General features: G+C 29.0%; 4 protein-coding genes across 13 annotated transcripts in view; 2 read left to right on the forward strand and 2 right to left on the reverse strand.

The window, feature by feature from the left end:
• Positions 1-2,104: 2,104 nt before the first annotated feature.
• Phtf (protein phtf) lies at positions 2,105-7,189 on the reverse strand. 2 transcript variants are annotated; one of them, XM_072896160.1, is made up of 16 exons: positions 6,501-7,189; positions 6,171-6,310; positions 5,861-6,072; positions 5,583-5,769; positions 5,373-5,509; positions 5,174-5,276; positions 5,023-5,088; positions 4,475-4,542; positions 4,148-4,317; positions 3,926-4,062; positions 3,459-3,768; positions 3,123-3,351; positions 2,942-3,037; positions 2,729-2,872; positions 2,518-2,613; positions 2,105-2,448 (listed from the first exon to the last, which is right to left on the reverse strand). In XM_072896160.1, exons 1-16 carry the CDS (start codon positions 6,539-6,541, stop codon positions 2,299-2,301), a joined length of 2,286 nt encoding a protein of 761 aa, XP_072752261.1. In that variant the 5' UTR covers positions 6,542-7,189; the 3' UTR covers positions 2,105-2,298. The 2 variants fall into 2 exon arrangements, with proteins under 2 accessions (XP_072752261.1, XP_072752262.1); XM_072896161.1 differs by having other exon boundaries at positions 4,876-5,088; positions 6,501-6,643.
• A 158-nt stretch (positions 7,190-7,347) lies between these two features.
• Positions 7,348-9,292, forward strand: LOC140667869 (divergent protein kinase domain 2A). Of its 2 annotated transcripts, none has more exons than XM_072896177.1 (4): positions 7,348-8,118; positions 8,246-8,546; positions 8,651-8,781; positions 8,909-9,292. In XM_072896177.1, exons 1-4 carry the CDS (start codon positions 7,516-7,518, stop codon positions 9,080-9,082), a joined length of 1,209 nt encoding a protein of 402 aa, XP_072752278.1. In that variant the 5' UTR covers positions 7,348-7,515; the 3' UTR covers positions 9,083-9,292. The 2 variants fall into 2 exon arrangements, with proteins under 2 accessions (XP_072752278.1, XP_072752277.1); XM_072896176.1 differs by having other exon boundaries at positions 7,351-8,118; positions 8,899-9,291.
• Positions 9,293-9,626: 334 nt separating this feature from the next.
• Positions 9,627-13,434, reverse strand: LOC140667865 (eukaryotic translation initiation factor 2-alpha kinase 1). Of its 2 annotated transcripts, none has more exons than XM_072896171.1 (9): positions 13,042-13,434; positions 12,381-12,548; positions 12,130-12,277; positions 11,594-11,979; positions 11,232-11,494; positions 10,873-11,049; positions 10,615-10,773; positions 10,404-10,541; positions 9,627-10,285 (listed from the first exon to the last, which is right to left on the reverse strand). In XM_072896171.1, the coding sequence occupies exons 1-9, from the start codon at positions 13,109-13,111 to the stop codon at positions 10,046-10,048; spliced, it is 1,749 nt and encodes a 582-aa protein (XP_072752272.1). In that variant the 5' UTR covers positions 13,112-13,434; the 3' UTR covers positions 9,627-10,045. The 2 variants fall into 2 exon arrangements, with proteins under 2 accessions (XP_072752272.1, XP_072752273.1); XM_072896172.1 differs by having other exon boundaries at positions 9,629-10,285; positions 11,232-11,413; positions 13,042-13,429.
• A 404-nt stretch (positions 13,435-13,838) lies between these two features.
• LOC140667859 (telomerase-binding protein EST1A) overlaps positions 13,839-18,348 on the forward strand; it is a 99,430-nt gene continuing 94,920 nt past the window's right edge. For 2 of the 7 annotated variants that reach the window (XM_072896148.1, XM_072896149.1), the window contains exons 1-6: positions 15,225-15,379; positions 16,313-16,772; positions 16,916-17,195; positions 17,366-17,644; positions 17,746-17,996; positions 18,100-18,294. In XM_072896148.1, the coding sequence (XP_072752249.1) occupies positions 15,331-15,379; positions 16,313-16,772; positions 16,916-17,195; positions 17,366-17,644; positions 17,746-17,996; positions 18,100-18,294 (1,514 nt within the window). In that variant the 5' untranslated portion in view covers positions 15,225-15,330. The other 5 variants (XM_072896153.1, XM_072896150.1, XM_072896155.1 and 2 more) reach the window with 5 other exon arrangements.

Raw genomic sequence — 18,348 nt, forward strand, 5'->3', positions numbered from 1 at the left:
CAATCTTTAATTTTTTTTAAATCTACTAGCATGATGTAATAATATTATGGTTTACAGCTATCATTATATATAATTGATTACACTAAAGATATTATTAATCTATTCATTCAAGATAAAAATTATACAATATATACTGATGGTTTCGAATTTTGTTGTATTTTTACACATGACATAGTTATTTAAATATTTGTAACTTTCAAATTTTAAAAAAAGAAAAATTGAAAAGAAAGATATCAGAATTTCTGATCGTGATTGTAAATTATGAATTTACTTTATCTTAATGTGACATTTTACATGCAATTTACTTTCTTTACATAAAGACTTTTTAATTTAGTCCAGATGATATAATTTATTATAGATAGATTTATGATAAATTTATGGTAAATAAAAAAGGCTATTATTCTTTTTGGCTAATAATTTTTTTTGATAATTTCTTGATTATTAATCTCATTCTTTAAAAAATGCAAATTTATTTTACTGCCGAGATTTATTTTCATTAATCTTCTATAGTAATTATTAAACTTAAATTACTGCAAGAGTATTAACCAAATTTAGTCTATTATCATTTATTTAATCTCTATTAGCAGAAAATGTATTTTCAAATGCTTTATTATGCATTATTAAATTTATGATACTAATAGGAATATACATACATTTCAAGGCTTTTGAAATTTACAATTTTTTCTTATCACTAAGATATTTTCTGTCTTATTCTATACTAAAAATGTAAGACAAAAACAAGCTATATAAATGTAAGATTGATTAATTTGTAAATTGAAATACATATGTCTTTTAAAACAAAAAAAAAATATTTCAATTTAAGAATAAAAAATATTTCAAGAAATGGATTTTTCTTGTAAATGTTTTTATTTCATGTGTGTGTGTGTGTATGTGTGTGTGTGTGTGTGTGTGTGTGTGTGTGTGTAAGTTTAGATATATTTGAAAAATAATTTACATCAAATTTAATATTGCACAGGTACTATTTTTTTCATATACTCTTTCTTATAATACATATGGTATTTACATATATTTTTCAACTTTTATATTGAAATGTACAATTATACATTTTAGATTTTAGATTATATATTTTAGATATGTCCTAAAATATCTGTCAAAGCAGATCACAAATTTAAATTGTTTTGTCTTAAATGACATATATATCATGTAATCGTCTGATTATAATAATTTTGTATTAACATAATTATTAACATAACTCGATAAACATGCTCTAAATAAATTACCAATTCTGCAAAGTTAAACTGTATAAAATAATAAGATATAAAACATATATAAGAAAAAATTAAAAAAAAAATAGAAAACTTTTTTCATTTATAACAGCAATAATATAATTTTACTGTAACATTCAGTAAGAATAAACAAAAAATATATATATTTAAGAAATGTTTATGATTAAAAATATTATAAAACAATTTTTTGGAATATTCCCTCTACATAATTTTTCGAGCACTTATCATTTTTAATATTTACACTGTACATTATTTAAACAATTTTAAATACTTTACACATTGTTAAAGTGTAAAAATTATTTTTTTATACAATTTAATATTATATTAAGCTATAATGCCATAAAATAGTATGATATCATTAATATACTAACTCGAAAAGAGAGTTGTAGGCTAATTAATGCTTTCTAGGCTAATTAATAGCATGTAATAAATGTATGCCTTGTCAATCATGAAAAAATCTATTAAAACTTTTTTAGTGCTAAATTAAATTAGTCGAGACTATGAAATTAATTTAATGAGAAATATATATATTCACTATTTTATCAATTTAATAATTTTCCAACATAAGGAAGGTAGTTGTATAATAAAGTCACGTTTTTTTCAGATTATTTTTGAACTTAAAATTAATTTGTCTCTTAGTAAAAATGTTTTAAAATTTTATTACATAGTTTCCTTTTTTGTAATTTTTAAAAAGAATATATTAAATTATCAATTTGATCATATTCGATATTATATAGAATCATCAATTTGATTAGCTATAAATAAGATTTTTTTAATTAACTAATCAAATTTAACTAATCAAACTAATCATTGATGATTCAATTCTTATATATGATCTCAAATTTAATAAGCTAAAGTAATTTAACTATGTTTACTAAGAGTAATTAAGAGATAATAATTTGTAGCAGAATAATTTCTGCTACAAAAAACTAAGTTCAAATTCAATAGATAATCTGAAATTGACAAATAATATATGCGTGACTGTTGATATCATGGACAAATGAATCTACATTTTTTGTTCCATGATTGACACACTACATCTTATGTTGTTTTATTTTATTTTTATTTTATGCAGTTTAAGTTTGAAACCAAGCAACTCCGATAGTACTCCTGACAGTGCTGATAGTAATACTACTTTAGTAACAGTATATAGATATGGATTAGCAGAGAGTCCAGAGATCTTGAATGGACTTTCCAATTCCTATAAAGTATTCCATTGGATTAATTAATTCACTTATATTAGCCATTTATGTATAACAGAAACGCATACCTTTATCAAATCAGCTGCTAATTTCAATACGCTATTCGCGACCATAAGTTCTTCCTTCTTATGTGGCTTTTGCTCAATTTGCAAATATAAATTAATCTGAAAGTTATGCCAAAAATTATAAATAAATGACTGTGTGTACGTATGTGTAAAAAAGAGAAAATGTTTAAAAATCTAGAATAAAAATGCAAGTATATATTATTGTAAAACTTACTTGCTCGGTTATCAAAACTGAAAGATTTCTGTACTTCTTGTTGATTTTTGTTCCTAATGTCATAAATCGTAATATAAATATTCCAAGTGAGAAGCTCCAAAATAATGCTTCGACGTTATATCGCGAGTGTAGGCTTTCAAGATCCTAAAATATGATTAACATTATTGAGAGGAAAAATATAAAAGCACACAATTCTGAGATAAATATACTTACTTTAATCAATTCCAAACTTACGAATGACAGCAATAATATCGTAACGATAAATACCGCCGATACAATAACGTCCACAGACCGTTGCGGACCTCTTCGCTATAACGTAAAATTATACAATGTCAGACATATATACAGTTATAGTTTAAAACGTTACTGTTTAGTATTATTAGTTTATTCTTACTTTCAAATAAGATCTGACGCTTAGCCATGTTTTTATGTTGCGCACTTTGTTCAAGCGAAAATGTGGCAAATCGGACTTTTGCGCACGTCTGGACGATGTTAAGTGAGAGAATAACTTAGCGTACAAAAGTCTCTGCTTGTATGTACGTTCTGCGACTGCGAGTAAGAAAAATAAAAAGCACGACAGCATAAGTCGCTCGAACGTTGAAATAACTACTAGTGTTCGTTCCCTAAGAAAGAAACAATTTAAATTTTAGTTTTCAAATAATTATTAATTTTCTAGATATCTTAAAATGAGATACGTAATAACATATTTTATTAAGATATTCTTTCTTACCAGAAAGTACTTCCAAATGCTATACCAATTATTCTACACAAAACATCGGTGTAAGTTTCCAAGTTCACTTGAATCATATCACTTGGTAATAGGCTGACAGACACATTACTAATGTTATCCGATCCCATATGATCGCTCAGTCGTTTTATTGATGGTATTAGACATAATGCGATACTAAGTATCAGACCACCGTAAAAATAATTCATACTCTCTGGCATAGATTCGACCCTGGCGATGATTGCCGAACTGATGTCTAACACTGACAATTCGGCTTTCTTGATATCACGTCGCGTCCAAATCGTACATGAAACTATAGACAAAGTAATACAAATTAGAGGCTATTAATTCTACATTTATTTATTATAAATCATATAACTATATATGTACGCTATGTATTTGCCATTCTACATTTATTTATTATAAATCATATAACTATATATGTACGCTATGTATTTGCCATTACTAACCACGATCAGACGATGTACAAGTAGAATTTAGTAATATCGAAGGCGGCAACTCAAATTCCCAGGAAAAAGGATGTTCTACAAATTCTCCATAATTAAGATTCGTCTCACTAGGTAAATCAGATTCTCCGAGTTCTGAACTGTAATAATCATGTTTTGCAAAAAACTATATAATCACGAAAAACTATAATATAAACCCATTAAGAAAATAGATTTAAATCTTACCTGTAACTACAGTCGTCACTATTGGTTGTTACTCCCATCCATTCTGTAGCTGAAGTTGTTGCCTCTGTCAGATGATGCGTTGTAGCTTCCTCACACTCGCCTTCCTCCTCACTCTCGCACTGCTGCCGTGCCTCCCTTGAACCCAATATTTTTGACGGCACATTTTTCTCCTTGAAAATTAACAACATTAACAGAATCAATAAATTAATACTACATAATACTGCATAAAACATAAACTAAATATCTTTTGATACAGTAAAAAAAAGTAGTGTTTAAATCATGTTAAAATATATAAATTAAAAAACAAACAGATAAAACATAGAGTACCTCAATATCGTTGTGAATGTTGCTTTTATTATCCGTAAACTTGTCATCATTTTTTAATGGATCGGGTGCTGCGTGGAAAGTGGAAAACGATGATTTAGCTATTACTCCATTTTTTACCTTTCCAACAAAGATTAAAGCGTGTTAGCGGTTCGAAATGCATCTAAATATAAAAACAAATTAAAAGACTTCTCAATATTTTCTCACATATTTTCATGAATATTATATGAATCCTAAAATTCAAAGGAGCACTAAATGTACTTTCAAACTTGACAAATTACACGTTTTTATAACTTTTGTATATGTCACCACGAATTCAATAGCAAATAAAACGTTATAATTAATTTTGCAAAATATTAATTATTTACAATCTATTTTACAAGCGTGTACTTGTAAAATCAAACCTGAGTGTTTTGATGGAAGTGAAACTTGTTGACTAGTACTATCTTCCGACCACGATCTGCGATCTTTATTTTGTCGCGTTACTCCCTGCCGTGATCTATTTCCTTGTGCACGGCCTATTACTCTATCATTATCACTAGAAACATTACCATTTAAACTCTCAAAGCCATCATCATCTTGATGTATATTCGCTACATGTTCTTCTGGCATGTCATCTATTACAGACATACAGTAATTTACATGTAGACACTTGGGTCTCAAGATATAAATTCCACAGGGATTAAATAATAATACTCTTACCTGGCGGTTCATGATTAACTGAATTTTCGTTTGGGGGATTGGAATTCTCTTCAGTTGCACTTATTGCCTCTTTGTCAAACACTATTTGAGCATTTACAGATTCCTATTACAACAGAAAATATATATATATACATATGTATATGTACACAGACATACGTTTTCTAAAATATATCACAAATTTGAATCAATCAGTACTTACTTGAGCCTGATTAATAGTTGAAGAATTCTCGATCACCACTTTTTTAGCAAATCTTACTGCAGTGAGTACTTCTTCACTTCCCGTACTTGCCTTCTCAGAGGCAATATCTTGAGAAGATTTTGAATCCTTATGTATACCTTCAATAAAGATTTATTGTATTTCAATGCATTATCAAAATAAATTAGCATTTTTATATTATTCAATACTTACGTAAATTTTGTCTATGTCGAGACTTTCCATTTCTGCATCTAACATGTCGAGAGCGTCTTGTTATTCGTTGTCTAGATTGATTACATAGCATAGTAGGACCTGAATGCGTTGATACAATGTGGGAATGAACGATACACAGAACAAGCATCATAACAACAGGTACTAATACTTCTGACATTGATACAATCTGTAAACAATGTGACAATCAAGATAGACAATAATCATAATAATAATAATAATACAACATGCTCTAAAATATCAACAATTTGTTTTCATACTTCTGCCTCATTCTCCCTGTTTATATAAATGTAATACAAGGAAAGATTGACGACTTGTAAGCTATATAGCAACAAGAAAAACAGGAAGATGCGATAACTCGTTTGCTGTATCCACCACTTTTTATACAATGGAAGGAACAAGAGTCGTTGAAATGCTAGGCAAGCTACTGTCGATAAGCCATGCTTTGGTTTGGCTTTTGGAAATGAAGATCCTATACAAAATGATATATCACATAAATATACAAGTCTATCAAGAAGAATATTAAAATAATATTCTGTATATAGTTATTAATATATCTATGTGGCATACCACGAACAAGATCGACGTCAATTAATTCTGTTTTAAGTTTCGCTGTTCTCATTGGAATATGCGTAAGTCCATCGAGAATATATTGCTCTATTGTTCTTTCCCATTGTTGTTTATCATATGTGCCAATCTTTTTTTGATACCTACAAGAAATTATTATATTAATTTTTTATTTATTATTTGATCTTTTATATATATATCATTTCTATATACATTTTCTAATATATTATAGATATCACTTTTGATTTGATATTTAACATCTTCAAATTAAATGACAGCTCGAGGTGAAAAATATCAAATTAAATTAATTTAATGACAATCGAAATTTCTTACCAATGCACCAATTCGTTGAGTCCCATATTCGTTAAACGCATTACAATATCCAATAATAATATTCCGTGGGTGCCACGAAAATTTATAACAATCCGCCAACGAAATGCAATTTTCCGTAAAATTGTTATGCAAGAATTGAAATAATATTATATCGCTTATATATTGTTTTTATATTATTACTTGTAATATGTAAGCAATATTGGAGCAACGTTATATCATTGTATTGTATCCCGACGATATCGAGTGCTGAGATAAATTTTTGGTTTTATTCAGCACTCGGCTCATGTAAAGAGTTATTTCAACAATTTCGCATCGTCATCATTCATCAGTGTCGAAAGAAATCGGACTAACAACTGGCACTGGAGTTGATTGCAAGACGAAGTGATTTGACGCTCAACAAAGCACAATCCATAGCTATAGGTTTAAATGGACGGAGAATAACGGAGTATTATCATCATTCGCGTTTTGATCCTCGAAAGAGGAAAAAAAAGATGGCGAGCTCTTCTGTTACGATTCTCCTCGAAGATGGCAGTTGATAGCGAGCGAATAAATTTCATGTGACAGCATTGGTTGTCAACGATACCACTTCTTATAGCAGAATATTTTATAACATTTCAATGTCAATTTGACAGTTTGACACACTAAACTCTGTAACATACTGGAGACTGGAGCAAGCCTCCCTGTTTCAAACAAAGAACATTGTGTCCGCAAATTAGAGGGAGACATATATAGCAGTGGTTGGATCTCTGTCTCTTTTTAGCTAAGATATAATAATTTTAACCAATCAGTGAATCGCTGAGACAAAGAAAACTAGCCCACCATTATATATCTGTCCTTTTCGGCTGATGGGACATCTCCACTCCTTGAAGGCTCACAACAGTGATTTGACGTTTGACGTAATCACAACAGTGTGTGACATGTGTGTGGTGTTGATAAATAAAATATAAAAGTATATTTAAGAAAATGCATATCCACATAAAAAGAATTAATTAAAATGTGATCATATGTTGGATTCATGATCCTATATTATATACATAATATTTTTAAATTTAAGAAATGGAGACTATTATTATTTATTGGCATTTGTATTCTTGTTTTAAGACTAAATATCATTATACCAAGTTTGTATCCTTCTGTAACACAATTGACAGAACAACATAAGTGTCCAGCGTGTTATGGGATTTCTGCTTGTCATAATATTCACAAAATAAATCTCTTATGGCACGATATTAATGCAATAATTTTTCACTTATTTGGTGTTAAAAATGTATTCTTTGCAACATATAATCAAAGCAAGGTAGTGCTGAAGAAATTGGCACATTCTTCTGAATTAAAAGCATTTGATGTTACATTGTGTAAAAAGCTCCATCTGGAATATCCTTGTACAAATGTCCTATTAAACAGATATGCAGCAGATTTTTATAATTATATCAAAGAAACAATTACTTCTGATTTTTCTAAAGACGATTCTAGCCGTTTAAGACTTTGTCCAACAATACAACATTTGGATGATTTATTTTATAATGTTCATCTTAATAATAAACATATTGAGCCTACACAATATTTGATTAATCTCTGGACATTGATTTCTTTAAATCCAGAACCATTAATTCTTCAGGTAAACTATAAAAACATATATAAAACACAATTCATAGATAATTCTATTCTATTTAAAAAAAATCAATTTATATATTGTAGACAAACAAATTTATATATTGTAACTCATCTCAACTTATTTCTTTCAGATATTGCCTGCAGAAAATGGATGGCCAGTGCCAAAATATTTTGGAGCATGTGGCAGAATTATTATTGAAGAATATATTGGATCACCACTTTCTGATTATTATGATAAATCTTGGATTCAAAGAGCAAAAATAGCATCGAGTCTTTTAAATGCCGCTTACATGTTTACTTTTAAACATGAAAAATTTGGCTTTTATTTAACAGATGTATCAGCCGATAATATTGCTGTCGATTATAAAAATGTAGCAAAATTTATCGATTTAGAAAATGTTATTGTTGTTGACAAAAATATTTCTCGGGGAGGTAGAATGTAAAATGTTTTCTATTACAAAATCATTTATAACATGATATCATTTGAAATAGAAAAAATTACATATGTACTATATTTGCATGATATTAATTTGTAGACATACCAAAAGAATGGCATAAATTACAAAAGAACACGATGCAACTCGATTGTCCTAATTGTTTTGCATTTTCTGCCAAAGATATTTGCAATCATCATCTAAGTGATCACAATTATTATGCAATATGTCAGGTAATTGCTATTTCATTAATAGGTAATTATAGATTAGGTACTTTTTATACATGTATTATATAAATAATTTATAATTATATTTATCACATATCTAAAACAGAAAATCAATAATTGTAGCTTCTGTTAGATTCAACAAATGAAAATTTATTTCCTCATGGATTTCTTCATGATATACCTGTTAATATTCAATGGCAATATCCAGATATTGGATATCTGTTACAACAATGTGCCATCCCTAAGTCTACCAATACTAGAATGTTTTTCGGCCAACGACTCAAGGCATTATTGGATGCCATTTTAGAAGAATTTTCTCAATATAAATATAATGAAACAAAATAGCTTAAAGAATTACATTATACATTACATATTAAATATTGTAAACTTATGTTTCTTTTTCCTACACTTCCCAAAGAATATGATTTTTTATATTAATCGATAATTTTCGTTGTTTTATACATATTATATAGTACAAAATATTTCTATATCATAATAGCACATACATATATATATTATTAGAAATTATACAAATAAACTTCTATATTAAGTGTGTGTGTATGTATACACACACTTATGTATAAAAGTGTATGTATAATTATGTATATACAGGTATATATAGTTAATAATACTAAAAAAAATAGTTTCTAATAATATATACTTATATATAATAAAATTACAAACAAAATCATAATTTATAAAACACAGCTAAATTTAATATTATTCTTTTTATTACTTTAATATCTATATTTATATAAATAAATCTCTTTATTTCTTCAGTTTCTGCCAAGAAGGGAGATATCTATATTTATAAAAATTAATAATTGATGCATTTGTATATATGTGTATATAAATTTTAATAAATACAGTAAAAATGTTCACATATGTAATTAATACTATACACATAATAACGATGAAAAATACTTCATACTGCATAACAACCTTTGTATTTGATTTATCTAATAGGTGCATTGTAATTATTTTACAGTCTTACTTCAACATATGTCAGATAATATTTAATAATGTAAAATAGCCTAATATTTACTAAATCTAATATTTACAGTAGTATAATATTTAATGTTAAATAATTAAAACTTGACTGGCTAAGCTTACTAATCAATGCAAGTAATGAATACTTGGGAAAAGCTGCTCACAATGTAATTATTTTATATATATGTATAGTAATGTCCATGGCAGTTCAAATTAGTTGTATTAAAAAGTTAAAATATGCAAATATTTGAGAATTGAATACATTTTATCATATGTGTAATCATGAATTATGTTCGGAGGGATTTTTTAATTTTTTAACTTCTTTTTTTAATAATGCAAGTGTTTCTTCTAACTTTTGAATCTTGTTATTCTTATCGCGAATATCATTTTTCAATATCACAACAGTATCTTTCAATTCAGTTATTGTCACATCTTCGTTTCTTTTTAAATTCTCTAAAAGTTGTTTTGTGCATGGTCGTTTGACAGGATCCTCTTGCACCATTTGTATGATCATTTGTGCCTGAGTAAAAGAAAGTAATCTAATATAATATAAAATATACATGCAAATGTAATGAAATATAAATGTGAATGTATTATAAAATATAATAAACATAATTTATAATATATTTAAGATTTACCCATTTATGTCGCTCTGCAGGAAGATTTTTTGGTATATTACCATACTTTAAACAACGAATTATAGCGCTCAATTCCATTTGAGTTTGTGTTGGAATCAAAAGCTCGATGAGAACAATTCCTACACTATAAATATCACTCTACAAATATAAAAATGTGAAATTAATATTAAAATATTGCTTTTTATTCATCAATTTTTTTTTCTTCATTTACCTTTGAATCACATTTTCCCTGTAGTTGTTCTGGTGCTGCATACATATGAGTACCACATGCAGAATGATTTTTTCCTTGTGACTTTAGCGGGCAAGCTAAACCAAAATCACCTAATTGAATTTGAAGTTGCCCTGATGTTGAAATAAATATATTACGTGGCTGTAACATAAACATTCTATTATATTTCAAAATTAACATTCTATTATATTTCAAAAGAATATATTATCTCAATTCACATTAATTAAAATAAACATTTACTTTTATATCATGGTGTACAACATCTTGGGAGTGAATATAGTCGATTCCACAAAGAATTTGTTCTAATATTGCTTCAATCATTGGTTCAGGTGTTGCATTTATTCTACCACGCATCCACTGGTCAAGTGTTTGCTCACACAAGGACATTTGAATATACAAGATCATGCACTGATGATTCTATTAATAAATAACACAAATAAACATTAAAACCTATATGTGTGATTATATTCATATTTTTGAACATGTATTGTACATTATATAAAAAATAATGCAATATGTTATAAATATTAAAATTTATAAAATTTTATTAATTACATTTTTATAAATTTAAGATTATATTAATTATATTATCAACTTACTTCATTGGGGATATATGTGCATACTTCTTGACTGGTGGCTTTATCATACAAATTATGATCGGTACTATTATGATCGGTACTATTATCTTCGGTTTGATTCTTGCTATTTCTGAAAGATACTATATCTGAATTGGTGTCTTCAATATGTTCTGCTATAGTAGATTCCTCGATTATCCGCTTTCCTATAATGTCAGTCGAAAAATTCAGTTTTTCGAACTTTTCACTAACATTTAGACTATTTATACTATCACCAGCACTGTTTTCTGTTTTGTTGTTTCGTTATGTATATATGTCAGTTGTGTAAGCTGTTTTCTTATTACATGATATATCTTGTTCAATATTGTTAAGATATAAACTATTACCTTTATTGAATGAATCTTTGGTAGACTCCAAGTTGTATGATTTGGATTCTTCTGTGTAATCTGAAGAGTCTAAACGTGACTTATGTGATTTACGAGCTGTGATTGGTGAATGACAAATTAAAGATGGCACTTCAATTGTTGCTATTTCAATCCAAGCTGCTTTGTAGGAAACAATATTCACATGATTTAACTTAGCCAATGTTTTCACTTCATTCAAATGTTGTTTTAAAGTATCTGCTTGACTAGAAGGTACAGATATCTTTTTAACTGCATAATCAATACCATCGAGACGATGTTGCGCTTTATAAACTTCGCCAAATCCTCCACTAGCAATAAAGGTTATTTCAATGAATTCTCGGTGATAACGGGATAAGTCAGACAGAGAACTGTGTAAAAATACAAATTATGTTAATGTTATAATATATATATATATATATATATATATATATATATATATATATATATAAATATATATTTATATATATCTCAATATTTGTAAACATATAAAAGACTACAATGTATATACTAATACATACCTAAGTGGATATAAATTTTCATTGCCATTTGCAGACTGTAGCATTTTAATCAGTTGATAAAGAGCACGTTGATATTTATTACTTAGCATCTCTATCCTTTTGTAGGAATTATCAATTAATTGCAATTTATATAATTCATCACAGAGAGCTGTAAAAATATTAACTTTTAATCATTTTTATCATAAATATTATATAATTTTTATTATATTTCTGTACAATAATAATGAAAAAAAAATTTATAGATTGTTTACCATAATATAATTTATTTCTGCGTGTTTTATCCTTTTCTAATATATAACATATCTGTTTTACGAGAGATTCAATTAAAATACCAGAGGAAGGATTCACTCGTGTGATTTGTCCACTGTTTGAACTTTCAGTATTAGTGTTAAGACAAAAGGTTGAAGTCATGTTACTACCTAGTCCCATAAAAAAGTCAAGATTTTTAAATTTTATTTCTTTTGTATTCTAATCTTCAAACTTCTAATCATAAAAATTATAAAAATTTATATTTTACTTAAATTTCCATAATATTTGTAATATGATGTATACATAATATTTGTAGTATGATGATAACATAAATATAACAAAAATATATTAGAAAATCATGACAATGATATTCTCTTAAAAGATTCATTTTTTTCACATTTAAATAAATTATTTACTGTAGAAAAAATTTACATCAAAAATATTAAAAATCTTTGTTACGATATTTTTTTCTTGTTGAAACTTATTTTCTGCATTTTCTGCAAAATACAAATTTTAAGATAATATAATTTTCAAAATAATATAATTCAAATGTAACGATCAACTCATTTGTTTGGATGACTGTTATTTGATAAGCGTTTTGAAAAAGAAAACGTCGGTAATGCACGATTTATACGTTTAAAAATATGTATATATAAAACATACCCTGATCGAACGTGGTTACAGTTGTCAAAGCATTCCAAGGATGGTTTGTCCGCTCTGTATTCTCTGCCATTTTACACGATACCAGTCATCAAATTCTTGTTGAACCCGAAAACGTTACAACAACGTTGAGCTCGCGAAAGCAAACTACACTACACACGTTTCCTACCAGAGTGCGAACGAATAGCAAACTGTCATGTTCTAACATGTTCACCGACTTGACCTAACTTAACCTTTCGCGAAATTCTTAGCCCATTTAGGTAACGCGTATTTAAACGGGCGACATATCGAGGTAAGATAAGGCGCGCTTTTGCAAATTTTGCCATTATACGAGACACACGAAACAGGTGCTTTAAATGTCATGTGAACATTCTGGAATGTTCCTTTGTCAAACGCTAGGAATCCCAGTGTGTTCTCATCTCATACGGTTTCTTTTTCGCGCATGCGCGCATTGAATGGTCTCTTTTCGTACCAAATTTATATAAAAAAATATCTGAATAAAAGAGATACATTAGATAACTGCAAACTTCTCTTTAAGTTTGCAATATGTGCAAAATGCTTTCTATATTATAAATATGTATATATATGTCATTTTTTATATAAATATTTATATGTATTTTACTTCGCGCCATTATGCCGCATATGCATTAAAAAAAAGGAAAAGTGTCAGTGGATGCATTCCACTTGACGTTATAAATGCCTTAATTTGATGGACCAATTAGGACGAGCAAATTTTTGTCCAAGTATAGTGAATAAATCACATTTAAACGTGAGAAAAGAGAAATTTATATTGTGTGTAAAAAAATGTCTGTGACTTTCTAACGTATCTTTGTGTTACATAATACACTGCATTACATAAATATTATTAAAAAGTGAAATAGAAATTTTTATAATTTTTATGATCAAGATTAGAATGCAAATTGGTCGATTGATTGAAGCAATAGAGGTTCGATTATTTATTTATTTATTTTACCTGCACTCATTGTCAAATTTCTTGTTTTTTTTCTCTCTCTCTCTCTTCTCTTTGTCCATTTCATCACGATTCAAATTTTGCATAATGTATTTATACTAAAATAAGTGCAAATAAACGAATTTCTCATATATGTCAATATTATAAACAAAAGCTATAACGCGTGAATAATCTAAAAAAAAAGTTGTTATGTAAATATATATTAGAAGCAAAAACAGTTTAATTGGATTTTACGTCATCGTCAGCGACGAAACGTTTGAGACGGACTCTGGATCGAACACTCTTCACTATAATCTTTTTATAGAGAAAAAATAGTTTAGCATGTATATCCGAATGACACTGTCACGCAAGGAAACTGTCGCGAAAATGAACAAAGTTTGTCGTTTCGAGAGTGCAAGTCCCACAATTCTCCCGTACCTTTACAACAAAATGTAATATAGTACACCGCGATAACGTTCTGCTGACGATGACATGACCCTGAATACTCGGATCTTTTATGTCCAACATCTGCTGGTGGGGGTACAAATTAAAAAATAATTGTTTTTTATTTTATTTGTTCTATATTATATACTTATATATTATACAATTTTCTATGTAACATATTCAAAGAAAAAGATAAGGAATAATATCGATCGAGAGAGTCGTTTAACATAAGGAAAAAACGCGAAAGAGCAAGCATTATATTGAATTTATCAAAACATATGTAACGATTTATCGGAAAGAATATAATATATATATTATGATTCTATAAATTTGCCTTGAAATGATAAATAGAAAAAGATCGAAAGAAATGAATCTTCTTTTTCTCGGTACTGACACAAAATATACGAGTAGGCGCAGATTGTTTAGCTCATGAAGAATTATCGACTATTTCTGAGAAGTTTATTTGTCGGTAAATTCTTTGAATTAAAAAGAGAGTCTGATAACGATAAAGATAAAATTGTAGCGCGAGTTTGAAGACGAAAAAAAAAAAATGATATATAAAATTCGAATCAGAACAAAAAAGCTTTCTTTGTTCTGATTAGAGTAAATTATAAAAATTTCTTTTTCAATCCTAGTGTCTATTATAATCTGTATGTAATCAAATAAAAAACGCAAAAAAACGTACGAAATTTATTATTATTTAATTAAAACGTGCATATATATATATATATATATATATATATATATATATATAGATGATATTATATATAGCGTACACCTGATCGAGATCGAGAAAGTGCGACCCGCGACATCTCTCGTTCTTTCACGTGTTGCGTGTATTCACGTCAGTCGTCAGTGCGGTAGAATCTTGATACGATTTCACGCGATTACATTTCAATATGGCGAACCGCGACAAAGGACGCAGAAAGTGGGGAGGATTTTCACAAGGTATTTTGACGAGAACTTTTATCATCTCGCGATCGTGTACGAAACGCCGTTGTGTTGTTGCTGATACTCGCGCTCGCCCGACTTGGGGACCAAATTCGTCGACCTCCCTCGCAAGACTCGATGTGCAAAATTAACCTCACTAAACAAGCTAACCTATAACTTAACGGCGGGCACTTGTGGTATCGCGTTATTTTTATGGCGTTTGGCGACGTAACGATTGAATCCGGCCATCATAATCGGCTTTGTTTAATGAAGTAAATTAAAAATATTATCAATCTGTTTAATTGTTCTGAACGTAGTCTTTTTCCGAAGACAAACGGTCCACCTTAATAAATTCCAACGTTGTCAAGAGAGTGTCAACATGAACGATTTCAATATAATTTTGTAAAAAATAGTTTATATTTCACCATTCAAATTCTCTAACTTTGTTACACTCGCATATCCAGAAAGGTAACTTTAGATATGAAAAGTGATCCATGAAATGTAATTATCAGAGTTTGCTTTATCTCTTGTGTCAACATTTTTGATCTCTGCATACAATATTGTATGCAATATTGAACAAGTTTTCATACATGTTACACAAAGATTGTATTGTATAGTGTTGTATAATTTTCCTTCATTTCTTGCGTACTGTGTTTGTATTACTGTTTTGAAGAAATAATGCAAAATATAACATTGACAGAAAAAAAACTCTATTTAACAATGTCTAATATATATATATTAATTTATCAAAAAATTATTGCTGTTATATAAATATCTTAATTGAAATGTTTTCAGAACATTTATTCATTATTACTTATACATATGTACGATAAATAAAATGACACATGTGTGAGACATGTATAAAATATTCAAATAAAATATTTATATAATTATATAGAAAAAACTTTAAAGCAATATTTTTACATTTTATATTGTAATAATCATTTTCAGAATTATCAAGTTCTAAATTGGAGAAAGATAGATTGACGGGAATGCGCGGCGGAGGGAATAGAGCATCTCAGGCCTTATACAGACCAGGAAGTGGCCCTTTACGTAAGTCAGGCAGATCCAGCAATGCTGCTAATGAATACGACAATGAAAATGGCTCGCAAGAAAAACCTAGATCAACCTCCGTCCAGTATCGTTTGAGACAGTCACAACTCGATAGATCTAACCAAACACTGGATAGTCCACCTTTATCACAAATCGACAATGTAACTGAAAAATTAGGCAATACCCATATTGACTATAGAAATAGCAACAACAGTGAACCAGCACAGAGTACTGGACACAATATCAGTGTAGGAGCAGGAAGGAATGATTCAAAAAGGAAAAATAGAAAACCTGAACAGTTGCTGTATGTACCAAAACAAATAAAAGAAGCATTGGCTGCACAGGATGGAATTAATAGGTAAAAATGTTTGTAGTTACACGTTTTGCTTTCATTTTAATGATCTGCAAAAAGGTCATAATATGCAAATAATCTCTATTATGAAAGAATAATATGATAACAGTGTTCATTTCATTATTGCAACATTGTTAAATTTTTTTTAGATCTCCCAATCATACTACATGGGAACGAGAGAGAGAAGAGAGTGATGATCGTGATTCCCATTCCAACCGTAGTCACAGAAGTGATCGTAATCGCGCGAGCAGTCACAGTGTACGAGACAATGGCAACGAAGGCAGGGGCAAAGATGACAACAGCAAACGGTACTCGGGCAATCGACGACATCGTCATGCCAATGAAAACGAGGAACGTTGGCGAACCGATTCACCGATATCTGCTAGAAACTATGCGAATCGGAAAGATAATCTACGTGAAGTCAGACAAGTTTGTATATAAATTAAAATAAGTTAAGCTATAATAATAATTGTACATAAAATTATAATGTAGAATTATAATGCACACATGTAATTATAATGTATACATCAAATATAATTATAATGTATTCTCACGCACAATTTCTACAATTTAAAGAATATGTTTTTCTGTGTTATTAGGGTTCTGAACCTCTGTCTATGACGAATCAGAATGATTTTAATCGTACGAGAGATACGCGTAGTGTGGAACCCATTGGACATTCAGACAAATTTCAAGGCAAACCACCCTCTGGTAGACGCAATAATGCGAAAGACAGTTTGTCGAAAAATATGAAGTTGGAACTTTTGCCACCACGATTGCAAAAGAAATATCTAATTGATAATGGATACGCGTTACCTAGCAACAATCCGGGAACATCCACAGAGGACTCTTGGAATGGTAGCAGTGTTACATTTCAGGTAAGGATTTTTTTAGTGCTAATTATATAATTTTTTATATACTTACACATAAGCTTATATCAAATGTAACGATTAATATGAAACACAACATAAATTGTTAGCAGGCTTCATCCAGTTATAATTATCCATCAATGCAGCATTCGCAAACAATGCAAAACTTGCCACCATCTGGGCCATTACCACCGCAATCTAATTGGGCTAACACCGTACCAACGAGAAGCAGAGGAAGAGGTAGACTCAGACCAGAGGAACTGGAAGGTACAGCAAGCAGCATCTTTAGACCTGTTACTCCTGAACAATATTCAGCACCAAGTTCCAGATCCCATACTCCTAGCCAGGAATATATGAATCGGTACATATATATTTATATATATTTATATATATTTATATTTGATTTTTTATTTAAATAATCTTATATAAATCTAAAAAAATTAACGTTACAAAACTCATGGCAGGTCTTATGATCGCCGTGGTAGTAACAGCACTATGTATACCAGTATGGAGAGCTTAAGTCGCGCTGATAGTACAATGATGCCACCGCCGTCATCCGCGTCGCCGGCAACTTCGCAATCCAATTCGAACAGAGGCCACAGGTCACCCGAGAATCATCGTAGAGCAACATCACCAATCAACAATCGCACTAGCAACATGTAATCAAAAATATTTAAACAGTTACTTCTTCTTTTTCTTTATATTCTTTCTAC

This window comes from Anoplolepis gracilipes, chromosome 7, assembly GCF_047496725.1.
Source record: "Anoplolepis gracilipes chromosome 7, ASM4749672v1, whole genome shotgun sequence".
NCBI lineage: Eukaryota > Metazoa > Arthropoda > Insecta > Hymenoptera > Formicidae > Anoplolepis > Anoplolepis gracilipes.